The following is a 27,494-nucleotide window of genomic DNA, read 5'->3' on the forward strand; positions in this document are numbered from 1 at the left end:
CAGCATTGCAATTAGTGTATATTCCACCTGGACTTTATATGTCATCTTCTCTTATAGCTAGTGTCTAATGCAGTTGCCAGTTTTGTCTTTTTTGATATCTTCATGGGTATTTTAATGGGAAGTTGAGCAGAAATGTTTCAGGCATGATTCCATTTTATCCAGGATGTCTATAAATACCATCATTACCCTTTATTTGCAGGACTCTGCCAGAGTATAGAAAAGTAATATGATAAATGAAGTACAAAATTTAGAAGGAAAAGCTATATACATTTTTTTAGGAGGAAAAAGCTAATACAAAGCAAAGAAAGAATGTGACGGAAATAAGATCTGTTGCCTTTTCCATGAGAAAGGGGGAAAAGCAAAACATAAATATGAAACCAGAAGGGGCTGTATCAGACCCGAGTTTGTGACACATGCTAAGAATTCATCAAATATTTCGATTTGAAAAGTGTGCATGGTTATAAACTGATTAATTCCCACTGAAACTATGTATCTAATTTAGGTGGTGATTATATATTTCTAATTGGCTGGTGATTATGAAATGCCTTGTTTATGACAGTTTTTATCAATGGACAGGACTTTTTCTAAAAGTGAGTTGTATGCTAAGCACATGATGCAATTAAGCTTGTTTTCTTAAATAAAAGAAGAGACTTTTAATGGAAATAATTGCATAAAACCACATATACAACTTTTCAGGGGAATACTTGTATCTAAATATATTACTATTTATAACTTTTTCTTTTACTAACATTTCAAAATGTTAAATAAAATGAGATTTAAGGGAGACATATTTAACTATCACTTTTTCCCCCTCTTTTTAGTATGATTTTTCTTGTTTTCAGAATTGATGTGTTAACTGAAATTCCTGAAGTGTTTCTTGTAAACAGTTTCTCTTTCTTTTCCTGCCTTTTCTGGCAATGGCATCGAAGCCTTTAATTATTTGCTTTATACTTCTTTTAAACTCCTGATCTTTTATTTTGAGATGTCGTAGGTGTGATGGCTCCTCTGTATCTTTTCACGCAATTTAAAATGTCTGTTTGTTTCTCCACATAGTTTATCAGAATTAAATGCCCATGCATTCCCCTTTCTGACTAATAAGCAAAATTAAAATTTGAAAAAAACTGACCTTCTTTGTATCGCTTACTTATCATTGCTCCTCACTAAATTAAAAAGGTAGTATTTTGGGAATGATCCTGCTGGATCACTTGCAGTTCTTCCTAGTTTTTCTTACCAATACTCAACATTGATTGATACATTCAGTTACAGAATTTTAGGGCTGCAAAATATGTCTTTGATTTTAAAAGGGATGGAGAGTTGAGATGATGAAAGTTTCATATATCAAACGAAACTGCAAATCATGTGCTTATACACTTGTGTACACAGTGACATCTGCCTACAGAGGTCTATATATATATATATTTTAAATTTTAACATCTATATTGGAGTATAATTGCTTTACAATGGTGTGTTAGTTTCTGCTTTATAACAAAGTGAATCAGCTGTACATATAAATATATCCCCATATCTCCACCCTCTTGCATCTCCCTCCCATCCTCCGTATCCCACCCCTCTAGGTGGTCACAAAGCACCGAGCTGATCTACCTATTTTATGTATCTTAAAATAAATCTATTTTACATTTGGTAGTGTATATATGTCAAGGCCACTCTCTCACTTCATCCCAGCTTACCCTTCCCCCTCCTCGTGTCCTCAACTCCATTCTCTACGTCTGCGTCTTTATTCCTGTCCTGCCCCTAGGTTCTTCAGAACCATTTTTGGTTTTTTTTTTAGATTCCATATATGTGTGTTAGCATATGGTATTTGTTTTTCTCTTTCTGACTTACTTCACTCTGTACAACAGACACCTCACTACAAATAACTCAATTTCATTTCTTTTTATGGCTGAGTAATATTCCATTGTATACATGTGCCACATGTTCTTTATCCATCCATCTTTCAGTGGACACTTAGGTTGCTTCCATGTCCTGGCTATTGAAAATAGAGCTGCAATGAACATTGTGGTACATGACTCTTTTTGAATTATGGTTTCCTCAGGGTATATGCCCAGTAGTGGGATTGCTAGGTCATATGGTAGTTCTATTTTTAGTTTTTTAAGGAACCTCGATACTATTCTCCATAGTGGCTGTATCAATTTACATTCCCACCAACAGTGCAAGAGGGTTCCCTTTGCTCCACACCCTCTCCAGCATTTATTGTTTGTAGATTTTTTGATGATGGCCATTCTGACTGGTGTGAGGTGATACCTCATTGTAGTTTTGATTTGCATTTCTCGGATGATTAGTGATGTTGAGCATCCTTTCATGTGTTTGTTGGCAATCTGTATATGTTCTATGCAGAAATGTCTATTTAGGTCTTCTGCCCATTTTTGGATTGGGTTGTATGTTTTTTTGATATTGAGCTGCATGAGCTGCTTGTAAATTTTGGAAATTAATCCTTTGTCAGTTGCTTTGTTTGCAAATATTTTCTCCCATTCTGAGGGTTGTCTTTTCGTCCTGTTTATGGTTTCCTTTGCTGTGCAAAAGCTTTTAAGTTTCATTAGGTCGCATTTGTTTATTTTTGTTTTTATTTCCATTTCTCTAGGAGGTGGGTCAAAAAGGATCTTGCTGTGATTTATGTCATAGAATGTTCTGCCTATGTTTTCCTCTAAGAGTTTTATAGTGTCTGGCCTTATATTTAGGTCTTTAATCCATTTTGAGTTTATTTTTGTGTATGGTGTTAGGGAGTGTTCTAATTTCATTCTTTTACATGTAGCTGTCCAGTTTTCCCAGCACCACTTATTGAAGAGGCTGTCTTTTCTCCATTGTATATTCTTGCCTCCTTTATCAAAAATAAGGTGACCATATGTGCATGGGTTTATCTCTGGGCTTTCTATCCTGTTCCACTGATCTATATTTCTGTTTTTGTGCCAGTACTATACTGTCTTGATTACTGTAGCTTTGTAGTATAGTCTGACATCAGGGAGCCTGATTCTTCCAGCTGTTTTTCTTTCTCAAGACTGCTTTGGCTATTCGAGGTCTTTTGTGTTTCCATTCAAATTATGAAATTTTTTGTTCTAGTTCTGTGAAAAATGCCATTGGTAGTTTGACAGGGATTGTATTGAATCTGTAGATTGCTTTGGGTAGTATAGTCATTTTCACAATGCTGATTCTTCCAATCCAAGAACATGGTATATCTCTCCATCTGCTTGTATCATCTTTAATTTCTTTCATCAGTGTCTTATAGTTTTCTGCATACAGGTCTTTTGTCTCCTTAGGTAGGTTTATTCCTAGGTATTTTATTCTCTTTGTTGCAGTGGTAAATGGAAGTGTTTCCTTAATTTCTCTTTCAGATTTTTCATCATTAATGTATAGGAATGCAAGAGATTTCTGTGCATTAATTTTGTATCCTGCAACTTTACCAAATTCATTAATTAGCTCTAGTAGTTTTCTCGTAGCATGTCATCTGCCAACAGTGACAGTTTTACTTCTTCTTTTCTGATTTGGATTCCTTTTATTTCTTTTTCTTCTCTGATTGCTGTGTCTAAAACTTCCAAAACTATGTTGAATAAGAGTGATGAAAGTGGACAGCCTTGTCTTGTTCCTGATTTTAGAGGAAATGGCTTCAGTTTTTCACCATTGAGAACAATGTTGGCTGTGGGTTTGTCTTATATGGCCTTTATTATGTTGAGGTAAGTTCCCTCTATGCCTACTTTCTGGAGGGTTTTTATAATGGGTGTTGAATTTTGTCAAAAGCATTTTCTGCATCTATTGTGATGATCATATGATTTTTCTCCTTCAGTTTGTTAATATGGTTTATCACATTGATTGATTTGAGTATACTGAAGAATCCTTGCATTCCTGGGATAAATCCCACTTGATCATGGTGTATGATCCTTTTAATGTGCTGTTGGATTCTGTTTGCTAGTATTTTGTTGAAGGTTTTTGCATCTATGTTCATCAGTGATATTGGCCTGTAGTTTTCTTTTTTTGTGACATCTTTGTCTGGTTTTGGTATCAGGGTGATGGTGGCCTCGTAGAATGAGTTTGGGAGTGTTCCTCCCTGTGCTACATTTTGGGAAGGAGAAGAGTTTGGGAAGGATAGGTGTTAGCTCTTCTCTAAATGTTTGATAGAATTTGCTTGTGAAGCCATCTGGTCCTGGGCTTTTGTTTGTTGGAAGATTTTTAATCATAGTCTCAATGTCAGTGCTTGTGATTGGTCTTTTTATATTTTCTACCTCTTCCTGGTTCAGTCTCCCAAGGTTGTGCTTTTCTAAGGATTTGCCCATTTCTTACAGGTTGTCCGTTTTATTGGCATACAGTTCCTTGTAGTAATCTCTCAAGATCCTTTGTATTTCTGCAGGGTCAGTTGTTACTTCTCCTTTTTCATTTCTAATTCTGTTGATTTGTGTCTTCTCCCTTTTTTTCTTGATGAGTCTGGCTAATGGTTTATCAATTTTGTTTATCTTCTCAAAGAACCAGCTTTTAGTTTTACTGATCTTTGGTATTGTTTCCTTCATTTCTTTTTCATTTATTTCTTATCTGATCTTTATGATTTCTTTCCTTCTGCTAACTTTGGGGGTTTTTTTTGTTCTTCTTTTCTAATTGCTTTAGGTGTAAGGTTAGGTTGTGTATTTGAGATGTTTCTTGTTTCTTGAGGTAGGATTGTATTGCTATAAACTTCCCTCTTAGAACTGCTTTTGCTGCATCCCATAGGTTTTGGGTTGTTGTGTTTTCATTGTCATTTGTTTCTAGGTATTTTTTGATTTCCTCTTTGATTTCTTCAGTGATCTCTTGGTCATTTAGTAGCATATTGTTTAGCCTCCATGTGTTTGTATTTTTTACAGGTTTTTTCCTGTAATTGATATCTAGTCTCATAGCATTGTGGTCGGAAAAGATATTTGATTATTTCAATTTTCTGAAATTTACCAAGGCTTGATTTGTGACCCAAGGTATGATCTATCCTGGAGAGTGTTCCATGAGCACTTGAGAAGAAAGTGTATTCTATTGTTTTTGGATGGAATGTCCTATGAATATCAATTATGTCCATCTTGTTTAATGTGTCATTTAAAGCTTGTGTTTCCTTATTTAGTTGAATTTTGGATGATCTGTCCATTGATGAAATTGGGGTGTTAAAGTCCCCTACCATGATTGTGTTACTGTCGATTTCCTCTTTTATGGCTGTTAGCATTTGTATTGAGGTGCTCCTATGTTGGGTGCATAAATATTTATAATTGTTATATCTTCTTCTTGGATTGATCCCTTGATCATTATGTAGTGTCATTCTTTGTCTCTTGTAGTAATCTTTATTTTAAAGTCTATTTTGTTTGATGTGAGAATTGCTACTCCAGCTTTCTTTTGATTTCCATTTGCATGGAATATCTTTTCCCATCCCCTCACTAACAGTCTGTATGTGTCCCTATGTCTGAAGTGGGTCTCTTGTAGACAGCATATATATGGGTCTTGTTTTTGTATCCATTCAGCCAGTCTATGTCTTTTAGTTGGAGCATTTAATCCATTTCCATTTAAGGTAGTTATCGATATGTATGTCCCTATTACCATTTTCTTAATTGTTTTGGGTTTGTTATTGTAGGTCTTTTCCTTCTCTTGTGTTTCCTGCCTAGAGAAATTCCTTTAGCATTTGTTGTAAAGCTGGTTTAGTAGTGCTGAATTCTCTTAGCTATTGCTTGTCTGTAAAGGTTTTAATTTCTCCGTCAAAACTGAGATCCTTGCTGATAGAGTAATCTTGGTTGTAGGTTTTTCCCTTTCATCACTTTAAATATGTCCTGCCATTCTCTTCTGGCTTGCAGAGTTTCCGCTGAAAGATCAGCTGTTAACCTTATGGGGATTCCCTTGTTTGTTATTTGCTGCTTTTTCCTTGCTGCTTTTAATATTTTTTCTTTGAATTTAATTTTTGATAGTTTGGTTAATATGTGTCTTGGTGTGTTTCTCCTTGGATTTATCCTGTTTGGGACCCTCTGTGCTTCCTGGGCTTGATTGACTATTTCCTTTCCCATATTAGGGAAGTTTTCAACTATAATCTCTTCAAATATTTTCTCAGTCCTTTATTTTTCTTTTCTTCTTCTGGGACCCCTATAATTTGAATGTTGGTGCGTTTAATGTTGTCCCAGAGGTCTTTGAGAGTGTCCTCAGTTCTTTTCATTCTTTTTTCTTTATTCTGCTCTGCAGTAGTTATTTTCACTATTTTATCTTCCAGGTCACTTATCCGTTCTTCTGCCTCAGTTATTCTGCTATTGATTCCTTCTAGAGAATTTTTAATTTCATTTATTGTGTTGTTCATCATTGTTTGTTTGGTCTTTAGTTCTTCTAGGTCCTTGTTAAACGTTTCTTGTATTTTCTCTATTCTATTTCCAAGATTTTGGATCATCTTTACTATCATTACTCTGAACTCTTTTTCAGGTAGACTGCCTATTTCCTCTTCTTTTGTTTGTCCAGTAGGTTTTTACCTTGCTCCTTCATCTGCTGTTGTCTCTTTGTCTTCTCATTGTGCTTAACTTACTGTATTTGGGGTCTCCTTTTCACAGCCTGCACGTTCATAGTTCCCCTTGTTTTGGGTGTCTGCCCCCAGTGGCTAAGATTGGTTCAGTGGGTTGTTTAGGCTTCCTGGTGGAGGGGACTGGTGCCTGTGTTCTGGTGGATGAGGCTGGATCTCGTCTTTCTGGTGGGCAGGCCCACATGCAGTGGTGTGTTTTGGGGTGTCTGTGACCCTATTATGATTTTAGGCAGCCTCTCTGCTAATGCGTGGGGCTGTGTTCCTGTCTTGCTAGTTGTTTGGCATGGGGTGTCCAGCACTGCAGCTTGCTGGTCGTTGAGTGGAGCTGGGTCTTAGCATTGAGATGGAGATCTCTGGGAGAGCTTTTGCCATTTGATATTATATGGAGCCGGGAGGTCTCTGGTGGACCAACGTCCTGAACTTGGCTCTGCCACCTCAGAGGCACAGGCCACCTGGCACAGGCACAGGACACCTGACCAGAGCACCAAGACTCTGTTTGCCACATGGCTCAGAAGAAAAGGGAGAAAAAAAGAAAGAAAGAAAGAAAAAGATAAAATAAAGTTATTAAAATTTAAAAAATTATTAAAAATAGGAAAATTAACAAGTATAAAAAAAAAAGAAAAAGAAAAAGAAGGAAAGAAGAGAGGGACAAAACCAAACAAGAAATTCACCTATGATAGCAAGCACTAAAAAGTACACAAAACAAAACAAAACAAAATGTATCGACAGAACCCTAGGACAAATTCTAAAAGCAAAGTATACCGACAGAATCACGCAAAGAAGCATACACATACACACTCACAAAAAGAGAAAAAGGGAAAAATATGTATATCTATATATAATAAAGCAAAAGGAAGAAAGCATCCCAATCAATAAACAAATCTGCCAATGATAATAAACTCTAAATACTAAACTAAGATAAACATAAAACCAGAAACAAATTAGATGCAGAAAACAAACCCCAAGTCTACAGTTGCTCCCAAAGTCCACTGGCTCAATTTTGGGATGATTCGTTGTCTATTCAGGTATTCCAGAGACGCAGGGTACATCAAGTTGACTGTGGAGGTTTAATCCGCTGCTCCTGAGGCTGCTGGGAGAGATTTCCCTTTCTCGTCTTTGTTCGCACAGCTCCTGGGGTTCAGCTTTGGATCTGGCCCTGCCTCTGCGTGTAGGTTGCCTGAGGACGTCTGTTCTCGCTCAGGCAGGACGGGGTTAAAGGAGCAGCTGCTCTGGGGACTCTGGCTCACTCAGGCCGGGGGGAGGGAGGGGTACGGGGCCGGGGCCGGGAGGAGGCAGGGTGAGCCTGCACGGCAGAGGCCGGCGTGACGTTGCAACAGCCGGAGGCATGCCGTGCGTTCTCCCGGGGAAGTTGTCCCTGGATCACGGGACCCTGGCAGTGGCGGGCTGCACAGGCTCCCGGGAGGGGTCGTGTGGATAGTGACCTGTGCTCGCACACAGACTTCTTGGTGGCGGCAGCAGCAGCCTTAGCATCTCAAGCCCGTCTCTGGGGTCCGCGCTGATACCCGCAGCTCGTGCCCGTCTCTGGAGCTCGTTTAGGTGGTGCTCCGAATCCCCTCTCCTTGCACACCCGAAACAATGGTCTCTTGCCTCTTCGGCAGGTCCAGACCTTTTCGCGGACTCCCTCCCGGCCAGCTGTGGCACACTAACCCCTTCAGGCTGTGTTCACGCCGCTAACCCCAGTCCTCTCCCTGGGATCCGACCTCCGAAGCCCGAGCCTCAGCTCCCAGCCCCGCCGCTCTGGCGGGTGAGCAGACAAGCCTCTCGGGCTGGTGAGTGCTGGTCGGCACCGAGCCTCTGTGCAGGAACCTCTCCGCTTTGCCCTCCGCACCCCTGTGGCTGCACTCTCCTCCGTGGCTCCGAAGCTTCCCCGCTCCGCCACCCGCAGTCTCCGCCTGCAAAGGGGCTTCCTAGTGTGTGGAAACCTTTCCTCCTTCACAGCTCCCTCCCACTGGTGCGGGTCCCGTCCCTATTCTTTTGTCTCTGTTTTTTCTTTTTTCTTTTGCCCTACCCAGGTATGTGGGGAGTTTCTTGCCTTTTGAGAAGTCTGAGGTCTTCTGCCAGCGTTCAGTAGGTGTTCTGTAGGAGTAGTTCCATGTGTAGATGTATTTCTGATGTACTTGTGGGGAGGAAGGTGATCTCCATGTCTTACTCCTCCGCCATCTTGAAGGTTTCTCCCTGTATATATTTAAAACATGATTATACCTGAGCTATTTTATATTCATTTGCTATCATGACTCAGCCAATTATCTAACCTAATGGCTGGAACACAGGCTCTAAAAAAGTTTAGATTGGAACTCTAAATCATTGCCTCAAATTAAAACAAAAGCACATTTTCTATCACCCCATAACTGCAAACCCCGAAAGACACTGCAGGATAGTTGCCTTGGATTGATGTGGTGAGTATCAGTGCTTTGTTAAAATGATATACATGTAAAATTCTTTAATATTCATTACTATGATTTTAAGTTTTCCTGATTTTCTTTGGTCTTCGGAGATTATAAAACATAAACTCTGTTTAAATTGTAGTGTCGTTTCTGGGGGGAGGGGTTTATTATGTTTTTAAACAAACTTTTTATTTTGTAGTAAGTATAGATTCACATGCAGTTGTGAGAAAATAGTGCAGAGAGATCCTATGTATCCTTTAGCCAGTTTTCCCCAAGGTCACACTTGCGAAACTAAGGTGCAAGATGACAACCAGGAGATCGACATCCATGTAGTCAATATACAGAGCATTTCCATCACCACATGCTCTCTCACGTTGCCCCTTTTTAGCCACCTCCATCTGCCTTTCACCCTCTCGTTAACTGGGTCTCCTTAACTGGGTCCCCATCAATCTGTTGTTGAAGTCTATAGTTTTCTCATTTAAAGAATGTTATACAAAGGGAACCATACGGTTTGTAACTGAGATGGCTTTTTTCTTTTCGTATAGTGCTCTGGAGACTCATCCAGGTTGTTGCACTGTAGGGCTGTTAGCATAACTGACACCACCTTGGGTCCATACAGCTCCTCCTGTATTTCCACTGACCCTACGCAGGACTGTACAGTGCAGTGAATCATTTTTCTGTTGTCGAGGGCTTTGTAGTTAATAGATATTGTTTAATAATCATTACGACCAGGTGGCCTGTATGCTCTGTTAGTCCCCAAACAATGATGACAACCTTCACTGACATATTCCCAGGGCCCAGAAGACTAGTTACTCATTCATAAATCTTGACTTTTAGGAATACACACCCTGTTTCCAAGCATGTAACCCCATGCCCTAGGTTAAATATAAAATTGTCCCAGTGGCCCTGGGGCAGTACAGAATGCAGCTGTGAATGCTTCCAGATCACTGTTTGCCCCATCCACCCGTGAGTAAGTAACCCTGTAATAAACTGATCCATTAATTACATGGAGCTGTCTACCTCGTTTTTCGGTCCCAGGATGTCTTCTCAGTTCAGTGGGCACTTTTTGTTTCCTCTGTCCTCCAACATGTGTGTATCAATAGTCCATTCTTTTTTGCTGCTCAGTGGTCTTCCATGATGTAGATAAACTATAGTGTGTTTAACCAGTCACTCGTTGAAGGACACCTGGATTACTTACAGTTTTGGGCTATGAGGAATAAAGTTGCTATAAACATTCATTATAGGTTTTGGTGTGAACGTAGTCTTCATTTTGGAGGAATATCCAGGGTTACAATCGCTGGGTCACATTATATTTACATATTTAGTTTTTTTAAGAATCTGCCAAACTGTTTCCTAGAATGGCTCGACCATTTTACATGACCTCCAGCAATCTTTCTTCAGTTCTCCACATCCTTTCTACCACTTGGTATTGTCACCATTTCTTATTTATCCATTCCAGTGAGTGTGTAGTGCGTAATACAATGAGTGCGTAATATCTCACTTTGGGTTTAACTTGCATTTATTTAACGGCAAGTGGTTTTGAACATCTTTTCATGTGTTAATTTTCTATCTGAATAACTTCTTTGGTGAAATATCTGTTCATGTGTTTTGCCTATTTTGTAATTAGATTATTTGGTTTTTTACTGTTGAGTTTGAGAGTTCTTTATATATTCTAGACACTAGTCCTTTGTTGGATATGTGGTTTGCAAATATTTTCTCCCATATTTTGCTTATCTTTTCATCCTCTTAACAAGATATTTCACAGAACACAAGTTTTTATTTTTGATGAAGTTCAGTTTTTCATTTTTTCCTTTTTGGATTGTGCTTTGGTGTTGGCCTATAAACTCTTTGTCTGGTCCTAAATCACAGATTTTCTCCAACATTTTTTTGTAAACTATTTATGGCTTTATAGATTATACATTAAATTTCATGATCCATTGTGAATTAAGTTTTGTATAAGGTGTGAGACTTAGGTTGAGAAAGTTTTTTTTTTTTTTGGGTTTTGGTTAACCTATGTTCATTTGTTCCAGCACCTTTATTGAAAGCCTTCTTCCATTGAATTGCTTTTTCATCTTTGTCAAAAATCAGCTGGGCATATTTGTGTGGGTCTATTTCTGGGTTTTCTATTCTTTTCCCTCTTTCTATGTGTCTATTCCTCCACCAACACAATATAGTCTTAATTACTGCAGCTATTAACAAGTCTTAAAATCAGGTCGACTGACCCCTCCCACTTTATTTTTCTTACTCAAAATTGTTTTAGCTATTCTAATTCCTTTGCCTTCCTATATAAATTTTAGAATAATCTTCTCTATATCTACAAAAACTCTTGTTCAGATATTGATAGGAATTGCATTGAATCTTTATATGAATTGGGGGATAACTGACATCTTTACTATGTTGAGTCTTCTTCATGAACATGGTCTATCTCTCTGTTATTTAGATCTTCTTTGATTTCCTTCACCAGTGTTGCGTAGTTTTCAGCATTCAACTTCTATAAATGTTTTGGCAGATTTATACCTAAAATGTTTCATTTTTATTAGCAAATTAAAAATGGTATTATATTTTAAATTTTAGTGTCCACATGTTTAATGCTAGTATATAGAGATACAATTGATTTTAATATGTTGATCTTTTATCTTGTGACCTTCTGAACTCACTTATTAGTTCTAAGAGTTTCTTGTAGATATCTTCGAATTTTCTATGTAGATAATTATGTCATCTGCAAATAGGTACAGTTTTTTTCTTTTTATCTTGATTTGTATGGTTTTTATTTTATTTTCTTGACTTTAATGCAGTAGCTAGCCCTTCCAGCATTATGGTGAAGAACAGGGGTTAGAGCAGACATTCTTGCTTTGTTCCTTATCTTGGGAAGAAAGCATTCAGTCTTTTACCATTAAGTGTAATGTTAGCTGTATGTATCTCGTAGATGCTCTGAATGAAGATGAGGAAGTTCTCCACTATTTTTATTTTTCTAGGAGTTTTTAAAATTTTTATCATGAATAGCTTTTGATTTTGTCAAATTATTTATTTGCATCAGTTGATATGATGATGAGATCTTTTCTCCTTTAGCCATTATTATAATGGATTATATTGATTGTCCTTCAAATATGGAACCTGCCTGGCGTCTCTGGAATAATCCCTACTTTGTCATGTTATATATTTCTTTTTATAAATTACTGAGTTCTATTTAAAAATATTTTAAATGGATATTTATGTCTGTATTCATGAAGGATATTGGTTTGCGGTTTTCCTTCTGTGTGCTGTCTTTATCTGGTTTTGGTATCAGGTAATAATAACTTCATAAAACACATTGAGAAGTGTTTGGTCCTCTCCTATTTTCTGGAAGAAAATGTGTAAATTGGCATTAATTCTTCTCTAAATGTTTGGTAGAATTCTCCAATTAAGCCATCTGGATCTGGTGTTTTCTCTCCTGAGAGATTTTAAATTATAAATTCAATTTTCTGAATAGTTAACAAGGCTATTAAAATTATCAATTTCAAATTGGGTGACTTATGGTAGTGGTTTTTTTTTTTTAGGAATTGATTCCTTTCTTCTAAGTTGTCAAATTTATGTGTGTGGAGCTGTTCATAATTCTTCCTTATAATCCTTAGTGATAGCCACTGTTTTGTTCCTAATATTGGTACCTTTGATGCATTGGTATATTTGTGTCTCCTTTCTTTTGTTCTTTAGATATATGTCAATTTTATTCATCTTTTCAACGTGAGTTTCTTATAGGTAACATGTAGTTGGGTCACGTTTTTAATCCACACTACCAATATCTGTCTTTTAATTGGTATATTTAGACCAATTGAATATAAATATTGATATATTAGGGCTTAAGTCAATGATTTTCTTTGTTTCTTTTTTTTTTCTCTCTGCTTTTCATGTCTCTTTTCTTTTTCTTGCCCTTCTATTGGGTTACTTAAACATTTTTCAGAATTCTATTTTTATTTTTCTGTAGTGTTTTTGAGTGTGTATAGCTGTTTTAGTCGTTGCTCTAGGTATTACATTATCTATGCATAACTTATTGGTGTCATCATTTTACCAGTTCGAGTGTGGTGTAGAAATCTTATCTCCCTGTATGTAACTTTACCATCACCCATTCAGAATATAATTGTTTTAAATATTTCCTCCACACACATTTATAACCACATCAGATAGTATTATAATTTTGCATCAAACATAATTTAGAAAACTCAAGGGGAGATGAACCTATGGTATTTACTCATATTTTTGTTTACCACATTCTCTCTTTCTTCTTGATGTTCCAGTTTTTTTTTACTTATCATTAACATTCTATTTAGAGAACTTTTTCTACCCCTTCTTTTAGGTAGGTTTCCCGGCGACAAATTACCTTAGTTTTCCTTCATCTAACAATGTCTTGATTTCCCTTTCATTCCTGAAGGTTATTATCTCTGGATACAGGAGTGGGAGTTGACAATTCTTTTCTTTCAGTACTTGAAAAATGTGCCACTTCCTTCTGACCTCATGGTTTCTGATGAGACATTTGCTTTCATTTGAATTGCTTTTCTCTTGTAGGCAAGTTGTCATTTCTATCTTGCTGCTACCAAGATTTTTTTCTTTGTTTTTAGTTTTCAGATACTTGACTCTGATGTGTGTTGGTGTGAATTCCTTGGATTCATCCTGTTTTGGGATTTTTCTCAGATTCTTAAATCTGTCCATTGAGGTTTTAATATCAGTTACTGTCTTTTGAAGTTCTAAAATTTCCATTTAGTTCATTTTTATATCTACTATTTTTTGCTGTGATTTTCTAGCTCTCAGGTGAGACCCTCTTTTTTCACTTGTTTCAAGCATGTTCCTAATTGCTTGATGAAGCATAGTTATCATGGCTACTTTAAAATCTTTGTCAGATAATTCTAACATCTCTGTCATCTCATTGGCACCTATTGGTTGTCTTTTTTTCCAATAAATTAGAGATCTTTCTGGTTCTTGGCATGACCAGTGATTTTTGGTTGAAATGTGGACATTTTGGGTATGATATTATGAAGCTCTGGATCTTATTTAAATCTTCTATTTCAACTTGCTTCCTCCAACACTACTCTGGCAGGGGAAGTAGGGGAGGGGCACTGCTTTGTGATTGCCATGTAGGACTAAAAGTCCAGCTTTTCCACTTGGCCCCCATTGACACCCAAGGGTGTAGCCTTCTCCTTACTGCTGAGTCAGGATGAGAGTTCTGGGCCCCACTTGGTCTCCACTGATACCTCCCTGGCCAGGAGGGGTATGAGCATCTCATCATCAGTCCCCATGTGGCTTCTACTGACACCACGGGAAGGGGGTGGCCTCATTACTGGGTGGCGGTAAAAGTCCTGTCTCTCCTCTAGGCCTCTTCTGACACCATCACAGTGGGTATGGGGAGGGCATTTCATTACTGTTCAGTGGGACCAAAGTCCAGTCTCCCCTAATGGTGTTCATTGACATCATGTGGGGTGAGCTTGTTACTGGATGGTGGGAATGACAGTTCTGGCTTCCCATCCAGACCTCATCAGGGACTTCTGGTGCCTTGTTACAGTTGGCAAGGGGGGAATGCCAGGTCCCCACTTAGTTAGTCCTTATTGAATTTATGCTATGTGTCGGGCATGGTTCTAAGATCTTTCTATGTATTAAACCGTTTAATTCCTACAACAAACCATCAAGTAGTTACTATTATTTTAACACAGAGAGGTTAAGTAACTTGCTCAAGGTTAAAACACAGTTCTGCGGGGCGGGGGGTAGATACCAAGCTATACAACTACACCAAGCAGAAAGTTGGTGAGGTTTCTTTTAGGAGTCAGGAGCCCTGGGAAAAGAAATAATGCAGTCAAACTGTGTGCCTTGATAAAGCCTGCGCCTCACAGCTGTGGAAAGATGATCTATGCCTCTGGTGCAGCTGCTACACTAAACACAGACAATACAGAAAGTAGAAGTTCTCTGCAAGGTTAATACACATGGCTCCTTTTCCCGCTCATCTCAAACTGCTACATCACTGAAATGAAAATGGAAATATACCTCAAACTGCCTTCCGGCTTGAGATCTGAGAGAAGGATTCCAATAGCATTCCTAGGGTGAGTAAGGAGATCTGAGAGGCCTTCACCACGCTCTTGCTATGTAATACCAGACCAAGAGACAGCGCTCACGACATGCTCAATATTCAAAACCGAACAATCGGCTAAATATACGTGTGCACACACATGCACATACATGCACATACACACTGAGAAACTGGGTCTACAAAAAGACTCAGCAACACAAAGGGATAAAACATGGTGCTTAGGAATCAAAGAAGAACACTTTCAGACACATGCACAATGAGAAACATGTAATGTTTAGAGTCCATCTACTGTGTGCCCTTAATTAAATTCAAGAAAACACGATCCTTTTAAAATGAGAAATGCAAGATGAGACGATAGGACAGCGAACTGACGTGAGAATGCACTAAAATGAGCAGAACCAAAAAGGGAGCTAGATGAACACGTTGCAAAGGTGACCCCAAGGAGAGATTGTATGGAAACTGAAAGCAGCAGAAATACACCAAAGTGAAGTAGTGAAGACCAGAATTGACTAACATTCCCTAACATTTTATCAAGGGTGAAATTCAGCTTGATTAAGTCTTCCAGAATAGAGAAAAAAAAGAGATAAAAATGAAGACAAGAAGATGCTTAATAGGGAGAACGAATGATAAAAATAAAATAAAAAAGAAACATATATACTATTAATTGTAGATGATATATCTGACCTATCTGGATAGTCAAAGAGTTACTGAAAACACTAATAGCATTTAAACGGAAATTCAATATAGTTCATCCAATAAATTCAATATAATGATGGGTTAGGAAAAAAATATGCATACACACACACACATATATACATATATCAGCTAATTCCATACACACCAACATGTTTAAATCACAGTAGTATAGAAGAATAAAAACCCCATTCATATTAGCAACCAAAAATATTAAATATCTTGCAAAAAATTCAACAATATTCCAGTCTTCTCTGAAGAAAACTTCAGTATAGTAATTGAGGTACATAAAAGAAAACAAATAAAGAAAGAAAACAAAAATATACTCTGAGAAGAGAAAACTCAGTATTGTAAATATATTAACTATCCATATATCATCTATAAACTGAATGTAACAACTACAATAAAGTCACAAATTTTCCTATTATTGTGTGCAAAATGATTACCTTGCCAGTTGAAATTTTAAAATAATATTGTAAAGATACACTTGTTAACAGTGTAGTTCAAGAGTAGACAGACCAAAATGAGGAAAATGCTTGCAGTTTATACATGGCAAAATTAAGCGGTTAGTATGTAAAGAGTTTTTATGAATTATTAGTGTAAAAATGAGTGTCTCAATAGGAAAACAAATGAAGAACATTAGCAAATGTATCCACTATTGTAGGAGCTAGCATGCATGCTTTCATTTAATCCTCAAAACAAGTATGTTTGATAAAAATTGTTATCACCCTATTTTATGGATAAGAAAATCAAGGTTGAGGTCGTGCGCGTGAGCCCTGTAGGGCCGGGGAGGCACCAGCTGCCGCGCAGGGAGGAGGCCGAGGCCGCAGCTTGAGGGAGGCCCCGGCCCCTCTGCGCCTGTGTCTGGCAGAGCCGGTGTGAGACCAAGAGACAATCCTTCCCAGCCGCCGGGATAATCAAGAGTTTTGGCCGGAACTTTGAACACACACCGAGATAGTGAGGAGCCAGACGAAAAGCACAGACTATGGCGCTGAAACGGATTAATAAGGAACTTAGTGATTTGGCCCGTGACCCTCCAGCACAATGTTCTGCAGGTCCAGTTGGGGATGATATGTTTCATTGGCAAGCCACAATTATGGCACCTAATGACAGCCCGTATCAAGGCGGTGTATTCTTTTTGACAGTTCATTTTCCTACAGACTACCCCTTCAAACCACCTAAGGTTGCATTTACAACAAGAATTTATCATCCAAATGTTAACAGTAATGGCAGCATTTGTCTCGATATTCTAAGATCACAGTGGTTTCCTGCTTTAACTATTTCTAAAGTTCTTTTATCCATTTGTTCACTGCTATGTGATCCAAACCCAGATGACCCCCTAGTGCCAGAGATTGCATGGATCTATAAAACAGACAGAGATAAGTACAAGAGAATATCTCGGGAATGGACTCAGAAGTATGCCATGTGATGCTACCTTAAAGTCAGAATAACCTGCATTATAGCTGGAATAAACTTTAAATTACTGTTAAAAAAAAAAAAAAATCAAGGTTGAGTAAGTAACTTGCCCCAGGTGACAGCAATTGTAAATGATGGAACTGGGAGTCAAGACCCCATGACTAGCTTCCTACGTAGTACCAAGTGCCCTTTTCCCTCAGAGAAGTTACCTTTAGAAATACTGAGACAGTCCTATTTAATTAACCATTTAATGTGGAGAAGAGAACAATCTTAATCTTCATTTACAATAAAGCCTCATTCATTTAGAGAAGCCAAAGCCAAAAAGAAAAAAAAAAATCTGGCAATTAAGGGGGAAAATTACTGAATTTTTTTTCAGAAAATTTTATCTAATCATTAAGGTCCAGACTCATGATTTCTCATATAACAGAGTTTCTTCAGAGGTCTGTTTTGTTGAATAAGACTGTTTGGAAAGGAATTTATCAATCGCCTGAAGGCAAAATGTTTCTCAGGTGCTTGAAATGTTTGTCCTCTAAGAACTTGCTAATAATCCCATTATAATTTTGTTTATAGAATTTGCAGTACTCCATCCATGAAGAGTGTGCTAAAAGAAGTTTAATCTCAGTCTAGACTTGATATAGATTTCCAAATAGTCTGAATTATTTAGGAATGAGTCTATGAAACGTTACCTAACATATAATAATGGACAAAGAGAGCGTGTGAGTTAAAGCTCTGAGCCCCTGTGTGCAGTGCGGTTTCTTCTACTAGAAGAGATTAGGAGCTGGTTTTAACGTGTACGCAGCAGAGTTCTCCTTTGTTCTGTATTCCTCCTTCTCTCTATCCTTTATCCAAGCACTGTTCATTAATAATTTCAAAAGAGAGAGGATAAGTGTGAGTTCTTTAAGAACACGTTTTGTGTCTTGTTCATCGTTGTATTTCAACCTCTAAAAATTGCTTGGCCTCTAGTCGCTACTCAGTATTTTCTTGCTAAATTAAATTTAACTGCTTGAAAAATTCATGTCATGTCCTTATCTTCACCATATCCTTTACTGTAATCAGCCTGAAGAGAATTCTTCTCAAAATATACTGTTTATAAACTGACCATTCTGTAGAGGACAAGCTTAAAATGAGAGGAGGAATGATGTGTAGATAGCCATGTTACCTTCTTTCTCTTGTGTAGGAATAAGAAAATGGGAACATGACTAAACTCTTCTTTCTAAGATATAAGAATTTTTATAATAATTTAGCACTGTATAACAATGGACTTGCTATTGCTATATTTTAACTTGGATTACTCAGAAATTGGAGCTTGGTGTTCTGTCAAAATTATGACCTGCATCAAAAAACTCAAAAAGAGTTAAGAGTCTTTTTTTGCCTCTTAAGAGATTATAGATGTTTTGATCTAATTTGCAGATGCTCATTTATTTGAACATTAAAGGAAAGTTTCCTAAAAGATCAGTGTGCCTATAGGCTTCAGAGTGAATTCAATTTAAATTTGAATGTTATTTCTCCTTGCTTTTGGGGTATATTTATGTAAACATTACTTTGTGAAAAAAAAATTGGCAATGGTGTGTTTATAATGAAAATAATTCATTATATTTATTGAAATCATATCTTCTGTAATGGCAACATCCTTAGGGAGGGGATGGAAGATAGTACTCATTAGATACTTTTCTTCATTTGTGAGCCAGACAGTATATTAGTTTTATCCAATTGCCATCTGCCATCTATTTTATATACAGTATGCCTAAAGAGCTCACTCCATATAAGAGTCTAGAAGATAAAGGTAGACCATATTGTATTTATATTTTTAAATACTGTATGCATTAAATTATAAATATTTGTGTGCCATTAAGGTTTGAATAAAGGAAATACAGAGTTGAAACAGACCTGCCTTTCTTGCTCAAAGCTGGGGGTTGAGGATAAAATTTGGCTAGATGTGTGGATCATTTGTGTATACAATTGCATTTGTCATAACTATTTGAATGTGTCACTTTGATTTCATTTTCCATTTACTTTGCTCAGTACCAATTGCAAAGTAATAGCAAAGAATTTCTATGTAAATAGAGTTGATTTAAAAGAGTGAACTGTTGAAATATTCATGGTGTAAACTCAGTGATTTACTAAATCTAATGAGGAAACACATTTAATAAATTTTTTAAACATTTAAAGAATTAATTTTTTATTATGTGAAATTATGTAGTGATATTACACAATAGCTAAAGCAATAGATTCTTTAAACACAGTGGCACATATCATTTTTGAGATGGGAAAAACAAAATTGTTTAATTTTTTGCAGTTGTATGCTTTTACTCATACAAAAAAATATTTTCAGTATAAAATATTTGCTACAATATCCATTTCAGGGAAACCAAACTTTAAAAAAATAATGACAAAGGTGAAAAATGAGCCCTAATCTAAAATATTCAAAAAAATTTTTTTGCTCAGAACAATCTATGTAGACTTGCAAGAAAACTCTTATTCAGTTTGAACTTTTGAAAATAACCTCAATGTTAAATGTTAATTGATGAATTATTATGAATTTCTACAGAGGCAGGAATAAGGTTATTTTAATGGACCTACTGGGATTGAGTGGATTATAGCAGTGCCATTATAATATGACAAAGGTGTGTGTGTGTGTGTGCAAGTGTGTGCACACGTATGTGCTGTGCATGTGTACAGGCAACATGGCACTCAAAATCAAAGGAAATGAGCCAGAAACTTCTCACATTCTGTTGGCATCTGTGGAGTGTCACCATATGAGAACCATATGACTGTTGGCAGATTGGCATGTCAGCTCAGGCATGTAAAACTTGACCGCACTGAGCTCAAGGTGTATCAGTTTATCACAGGAATATGATACAATTTTAACTGCACTGTTTTTGTGCAAAAGGACATTTCATCTTTTCCCAGTGTCTCTAATCCCAGCCCCACCCTTTGAAATCAACCCCAAGCAGAAATAAGACATATATGGTTTTCCAATAGAATTTAAAATGAAAATGAACTGCTGAAAACAGCAGCAATGTATATTATGTGTAAAACTGGCTTTTCCCCTCCTGTGTCTGCAAATGCTGATCGCCATGTTCTGTTCGGAGTCAGAGATTAGTTTTCAAAAGGAAAGCGTTTTACCACGATGACTAAGGTAGGACTAGAAAGTGGGACCATAAACCTTCTTCTAAACTGGGTAAAGGAGGCCTATCTTGGTGTGATCTCCACTTTCCACAAGTGGAAACTCTTGGTGAATTGAGTGTCCAGTATCTTTGGACAGCAAGAAGATGGTCTCAGTGTTTGATATTTGCAGGGTAAGAGAATAGTGGATATAAAGGAAACAGTTTCTATCATCTACACTGTTCAAAAGGTAATTGCATTCTGTTGGTACAGTCTTAACTGGCCTATCTTTCAACGAGTGGCTATTTTGAAATAGGATGTTTTATTTCATCTTCATAGCCAGGAAAGAGAGAACAGAGAGGCCATTAATCTATTTTTCCTGGGGTCTACTAAAATCATATTTCTGGTTATTGGTATGAATTAAAAATGGAGATGACAAAACTTAGGCCTCGTCCTTGACAGACTATCGAGTGGGCAGACCTGGCACGCTTGGGCAGAGCTCCACACCTCATCTCCTCGGGTAGCCTCGTTTCAGGACAGGGGTGGCAGATAGCTTCATGCGCCGGCTCCCCTATCAGGTATAACCACTCCGTCTCTCTGCTTTGCATCCTTGGAAGCTTTCTCTAAAGCCCAATCATCTGAAATGCAGAAGTGAAGTAAACACCTTCGGGGCAACCCTCAAACAGCAGGGCAAGGGAGTAGGTGGGTCAATGCTCCAGTCTTCCCGTCCTTATGTAGGACAATCTTTTTTTTTTTTTAAGACTTTTTTTATGTGGACCATTTTTAAAAGTCTTTATCGAATTTGTTACAATATTGCTTCTGTTTTATGTTTTGGTTTTTTGGCCACGAGGCATGTGGGATCTTAGCTCCCCGACCAGGGATCGAATCTGCAACCCCTGCATTGCAAGGTGAAGTCTTAACCACTGGACCACCAGGGAAGTCTGTGTAGGACAATCTTGAGGCACGTTTCTGTGTTCCTCTAAGGGCTCCCATAGGTGTTGAGCTCCAGTTGTCTTGAGCAGTAACTGGTTCATTAACACACCTTTCACAGGCTTTTTGCCATCCCGTTTCATTGTCCCCACGACCTCACTTCCTGGGGTCAAATTCAAATGAACTACTTGTACCCAAGTCTTTATCCCAGCCTCTGTTTGGGGGAGAACCCAAACTAAGACAGGAAGTGCGTCTTGTGTGTCCTATCTCCTTTTATATCTTCTTCGGGAGGATCTATCTCTAAATGACTTGTATCCCTTGATCAACGTGAATTTGGGCTCCATATTCTGCTGTCTTTAGTATTCCTACAGCTCTGAACTTTGCCCAATTCTTTCATACCTTATAGAAACTTCTCTATCTTTTTTGTTGTTGTTGAATTGCCTTAGGGATCCTGAATTCTCCAGGATAAAAGGTTTAAGTATGTGTTCAAATGGCATTGATAGGCTACTTGATTTATGGTACTTGTTATATCACGTTGAAATTTTACCAAAGCCTTAACCCAAAGCGGTGAGTCCACTGGTAGGAATTTGGGTCCCCTCCAAGTTTTGTCAAAGAGGCTAACAGCAATGCTGCTGACATAGGGAATTTGCCCTGCCAGTACCCTTCTGCAAGGGACAAACCCCCAAGTGTGTGAGTCAAATGGGAGACCGGAGAGCATAATGAAATGCATGATTCAAATAGCATTGTGTATGTTGTGTTTATTCAAGGAAATCTTGTTAGAATTATTGACTAGAGCACCTGATACAGGAAAACACAAAGTTATGAACTTGACCAAGGCATGATTCTACTCACTACATAAAAAGGTTTCTGTGCTTTACAAAACATTACCCCCTTTATGGCGCCCTTTACAATTATAAATATACAATATACTATTTCCTATAGTTATTTACCCTACAACTGAATGCTCCCTTGAGGTGAGCAGATCATCTTGCCCATTTCTTATTTCTATTACCTAATCCCTTGCTTAGACATTGGGCAAATATTTGTGGAAACGAATGTGTGAAATACCTAAACACTTCTGTTATTTATGTGTCACTAACTACTTAGCAAATTCTGTTTAGGGTTGGATGAGGGCTCTCACAGTGCAATTTAAAATAGTATTAGATGGTACTGTCAGCTGACGATCACTCAGGAATAACCCATTATTTTCTGAGCTGGAATAGAGCAAGGGCGTGGTAAGCCTCAATAATAGTCAAGATCACTGGCTTAGAAGCCAGGCAGGCATCGGTTTCAATCCTGGTTCTGCCAATTCAGAGCTGGGTGACCTTGAACAATACACCTAACATCTCCAAGCCTCATCTTAAAAATGGGATAATAATAATACTTATTTCATAGGGTTATTATTATTTTTTTTTGTAGAAGTAAAATAAGATAAAGCATATAAAAACCTTAACACGTATCCATCCTTAGTCTGTGCTCACTAACTTGTTACCCCCATTACTGTTTTTATCACTGTTATTCAATTTCCCTGGCACCACACAATCGGTGCTTGATAGATCCAGGACAAGAGTCCGACTTAATGATTTTCAAACCATTTTTCTTTTCACTGTAAACACTGGGTCAAAACAAACATCTCTGAAAATACAGTCTTAGGTCTTAGTTGATGAGAACAGAGGATTTGATACATTGGTATTTTTCCGACACATAACTATGATCTAATGTGTCCTCTGATTGATCCAATCCATTAAGAGATCCACAGACTACTAGGTGAGGCAGACGACAACCTTCAGGATTCTATTCGGGGGTTCAAGTAACTACTTTATACCCCTTACCTCATAATAACAGGTTTCTAGATGTCTCTTCCCTTAGGAAAGTACTAGCTTAACCCATGTGCTTGGGAAGACAAAAGAGATACACTTGGCCACAGGCGTTGTAGTCCAAGGTGACGAGCTGATCTAGCAACTGTTCTACAGAGGCCCTTTGTACCACTGCCTCACGATGGATTGTACAAGGCCCAGGACCTGCTAACATCAGAGCTAAGCTTCATATTGCTATTTTCCCCAATTAAGGAGAGGGTGACCACTCTTCAGTAGGAGCTAGACTTCAGTCTTTTCAGTCTCTTTGAATTCAGGTTTACTGTTAGCATAAAATCTGTAGCTGGAGCAGATTTTGTGCTGTCTGTTCTGCCAATGAAATTAATCTAGAAATCCAGGATCAAATATTTAAAAAGTGTCTCTATGACAGTGGGTCTGGTTGCACATTAGATTCAGATGGAGACCTATTAAAACTCCTGATGCCCAGGCCCTACTCAGATCCATTAAAGAATCTCTGGGCAGGGGCCCAGGCACTTGTCTTGTGAACTCTCCCCCATGTGTGCACTCAGGCCCCAGAAGAGGGACTTTACCCCACCTTTCCTCTTACTGCCACACCAAGGGACAGGAAGCCATAGGCGTGTGGCCAGGGGAGTTCCACCTCAAAGCTGACTCTGTGTCACTCAAAGGGCTGGGCTTTGAGATTCCAATTTGCTTTGGCAGGTGAGTTTCAGGAATCAGAGAAGAATCCAGGCCAAGTGGACTTTTAATTAATTAATTCATTCATTTTTAGAAAAGCAAACCTATTTGCCCTCTCAGTGCTTAGACCTACAAACCACTTAGAATCATGAAACCTTCCATGTGTAACGGGAATTTTGACTTGGCTTGCAGAATTATACATACCAGAAGCACACTGGAGAAAGCCTGATACTTTAGCTAATTTTTAAAAAAGATGCCATCAAGAATAAGCATATAAATCCAAGATATCTTTGGAACATTTTCTGGCCTCCCCTGTGCTCCTCTCTGGCAAGAAGATGCCCTTTCACTCAGCCACGGGAGAATCCACAAGAACAGCCGTGGGCTCAGCTCATCCTCTTCTAAGCTATGCGTAATAATTAATTAATTTTTTTTTTTGGCCTCACCACATGGCTTGTGGGATTTTAGTTCCCTGACCAGGAATCGAACCCGTGCCCCCCTAAGCTATGCATAATAATTGAGCTGCCCCCTTTTGTGCATATTTACCCACTCCTTTCTCTGAATAGCTTCAGGGCATTTCTTTATGCCTCCTTGTGGGCAAACCACCCCAGATTGATGAGTCTCTGCCACTGTCATGAAGCCCAGCGAAACAGATATGCCCCTGCTCTCTCCCTTGACAATGGTTGGTCTACCTCTGTAAGAGACAGGCTCTTGCAGCCTTCTGTATTGAAAGAATGGGTTTTGTGAGTAAATCCAATCAGAAAGATCAAGATACCTCCTTTTGGAAGAAAGATGAAGTCATATTGCCACAAAAATCTGCCTCTAAAAAAGCTATTTCTAAAAAATCTGTTCAATATGTATCAAAGAATCAAATTACACCCATCTGGAGAGATGCATGTGAAAGAAAAAAACTGCATTAAACAGCAAACCACATCTATAGTGCTTCTTGCAGCAAACAAAGAAATGCTGGGTCTATCAACAGGCAGAGCCTCTTTGGATTAAAAAGTACTTCCAAGAAGAGGACAAATCAAGCTCTTAGCCTTTCTGGTTCTTTTCATAAGGTGAGGACGGTGGGGATGGGGGACAGCTGCACGTTGTAAGTAATTCATGCAGCAAAAAAGTCATTTTCAGCGGCCTGTGGATGGCTTTGAGTGAGAGCAGATTTCCATGCAGAAATGATCTGTGGGCCAGGGATTACACCCCTTTTTGTTCTCACAAGGACTGATTGCATGGCCCACAGCTGGAGCTAATCCAGATATCTGTTTAATTAAATAGGAGCTGTCATTCTGTTGCATTACATCAAAGCCCAGGAAGGTGACACGGAGGTTAGATGGCAAATGTAAATTTTTAGCCCTTCGTTTCTTATATAGTGAAGGGATTAAAAATTCTGGTTTTCAGCAGGGTTTTCTTTATGTGTGTGTGTGTGTGTATGAGAGAGAGAGAGACAGAGAGAGACAGAGACAGAGAAAGAATAGAAATATAATTGAGACATCTGTGACTATTTCAATTTCCCATCAGGATCATCCTTCTTCAAATCATATATTTTTCTAGGGCACGACGTTTGGGAGGATAATTCTAAAAAGAATTCACTGAGGCAATACTTTCCTTCGAGAAAAATCCACTGAGTGCCTTCTATAGAAATGGCATTACAGGGAATATAATGGACCCAGCCAAGAATGAGATTTGCTAAATAGAATACTGTAAGGGCACTGTTTACATTTTTGAGCAATTTTGGGTAACAGAATGTTTATTATACTTGCTATTTGTAGTTCTGATGTTTATCAAAACCATACCTGAATGAATGTATTTACATTTACATTCAAACAAACAAGATAATCTCATTAAGAGAGCAATCAATATTTTAAAATAAGGACTACACATAATTTTCTAAATTAGCTTTAACATGACATATACACATTAAATATATCAAACAGAAAATTTTACAAATATGATTCTGATATTAACTGTCTTCCCACTAAGTGATTATGAAAACCCTTCCCCAGGTGTGGCTAAGAGAAATCTTTCTGTTAGAGATATTTTTCTAAGAGATTCTCCTTTTGCTGTCCATGTTCACCGAACTCCATGCCGTATGTATTCTGTACCATTTGTGATGGAATAATCACTTCCATATGACAAGGTCTTTATTATTAGCTTGAGAAAATGAAGATTCTGTCTGCATTTGCTCAAATTTCTGACTTTAAGTTCAAAGTCTTCATGAACTGTAGTAACAGCAGATTTGTGCAACCATTGCAATTTAGAAGGTTTCCTTTCCTTTCATGCACTCTGCAAAATGGCCCCTCTATTGGATTGACCCATCTAAGGGTCCCTTTGTTTGAACAACACTGTCGCTGTTTGCTTTTTTCTCTAATCTGAAAGCTGTAATCACCACTACACTTTAACAATGAGTAGAAATTTTTCTTCTTCCTGGTTTGATTGGGGAAGGGAAAACACAAAAACTGGGTTAAATTCAGAACAAAACCACAGGTAGCAGATAATTATCTGCTACCTACCTATCTCCCAGAATAGTTGAGAGTGTGCATTCTAAATCCCCTAAGCCTGGGTTCATTTCCAGGCCATTTACTAGCTGTGTGACCTTGGGCAAGTCACTGAACCCTTTTGTTATAATAGGTGATAACAGCTGCTATCACATGGTAGGAAAGAGCAAAGCAGCAGGTCTGTAACTCAGTTCCTCTCTCCTTCAGAGATGCCTCAGGCAACCTGTACTTGACCACATAAAGCATACAATTTTTTTTTTAATAATTGAAAGACACAGGAGGGGCTGTTAGCATTTATTCTCTTCCAAGTTCTTATCTAAGAAGGATTTTAGGACAATGTACTGGGTCTGTGTAGATTTCTTATGATAAATTGATCTGTAAATTGTAGGTTTATGAGTCACAGCTCCCCTGGGGAATAGAAGTTGATAACAAACATGGACTATGTGATTGACATGGAGCTATGTGATGAAGGAGATATAAAAACGGGGGCACCTTGAAAATATGCAGCTTCTGTGGGCTCACGTGTACTTCACACATAGTGATCACCTGTTAATTCAAAAACTAAAGTGTATCTCAGTCCAGGGAAAGGAAGCTCCATCCCAGAATTCAGGGTCTCCCAGATACTGGTTCTGTATCAATGATGGTTGCTTCTTTCTTGTTTCTTTCACTGGTCATTTGTAAAGCTCTGTGTTGGGTTAAGACTTGTACTTAATGTGATTCTGTTTGGGTCAGTGCATTTCCCCATAGAGCTGTTGCAAGGAGTAAATGACTTGATTTATGTAAAGCTCTTGGAATGGTGTCTAGTAAAAACGTGTCATGCAAGTGTCATCTATGAACAGTATTATAGTTTAACAATTTCATAAAACAGTATTGTATAGGTTACTCTAGACACTGGGTATGAGGGTTAGAGATGGTCTCTAATGGTCCATCTTTAGAGACCATTAAATGGTCTCTTTCCACAAGTAATTTAAACGAAGGAGAAAGACATTTAGAACAACAATCACGTGAATAGGTGTTTTGTAGGATTTCTCACGTTATTTCTTCATTGTCTTAGTTTGGATTCTCCCAGGAGCAGACCCTGAGACCAAGAAGGGAATGTAAGGAGTTTATTTTGGAGGCAGTACTAGGAAACAGCGGTAGGTGAGTGGGGGACATGAGACAGGGAAAGCAAAAGCAGCCAATAATGGGTGAGTTCTCAAGCAAATTTCCATTGTGAATAATTGGGACTTATTCCCACTGGGCAATTCTTGGAGCCAGTGTAGAACATGCAACTCAGAGTTACCCCAGCCACAGAAGGAGGAAACTGGTATGTTTATATACCTCTTATCAGTCATTGGTTGAAGGAGGAGTTAACTGTCTAGCCCTTCAGCCTCCCCAGGTAGGGCA

General features: G+C 38.2%; 2 protein-coding genes and 1 pseudogene across 12 annotated transcripts in view; 2 read left to right on the forward strand and 1 right to left on the reverse strand.

The window, feature by feature from the left end:
- Positions 1 to 27,494, reverse strand: part of LOC309615355 (uncharacterized protein) — a 282,265-nt gene that overhangs the window by 86,971 nt on the left and 167,800 nt on the right. For 4 of the 10 annotated variants that reach the window (XM_082364838.1, XM_082364848.1, XM_082364849.1 and 1 more), the window contains one exon: positions 8,303 to 8,704. The exons of 4 other annotated variants lie outside the window; for them this stretch is intronic. In XM_082364838.1, coding sequence (XP_082220964.1) covers positions 8,437 to 8,704 — 268 coding nt within the window. In that variant the 3' untranslated portion in view covers positions 8,303 to 8,436. Of the gene's footprint in view, positions 1 to 8,302; positions 8,705 to 24,199; positions 24,335 to 27,494 lie in introns of those variants that run through there. 2 more of the 10 variants (XM_082364845.1, XM_082364840.1) reach the window with 1 other exon arrangement.
- LOC309615363 (uncharacterized protein) overlaps positions 1 to 27,494 on the forward strand; it is a gene marked incomplete at its 5' end in the record, with an annotated part of 179,177 nt that overhangs the window by 48,841 nt on the left and 102,842 nt on the right. The window lies entirely within an intron of this gene.
- Positions 16,422 to 17,158, forward strand: LOC309615362 (ubiquitin-conjugating enzyme E2 D3 pseudogene; annotated as a pseudogene). Its single transcript has one exon. The product of its transcript is annotated as a ubiquitin-conjugating enzyme E2 D3 pseudogene (transcript).

This window comes from Balaenoptera borealis, assembly GCF_965194805.1.
Source record: "Balaenoptera borealis genome assembly, chromosome: 17".
Classification (NCBI taxonomy): Eukaryota; Metazoa; Chordata; class Mammalia; order Artiodactyla; family Balaenopteridae; genus Balaenoptera; species Balaenoptera borealis.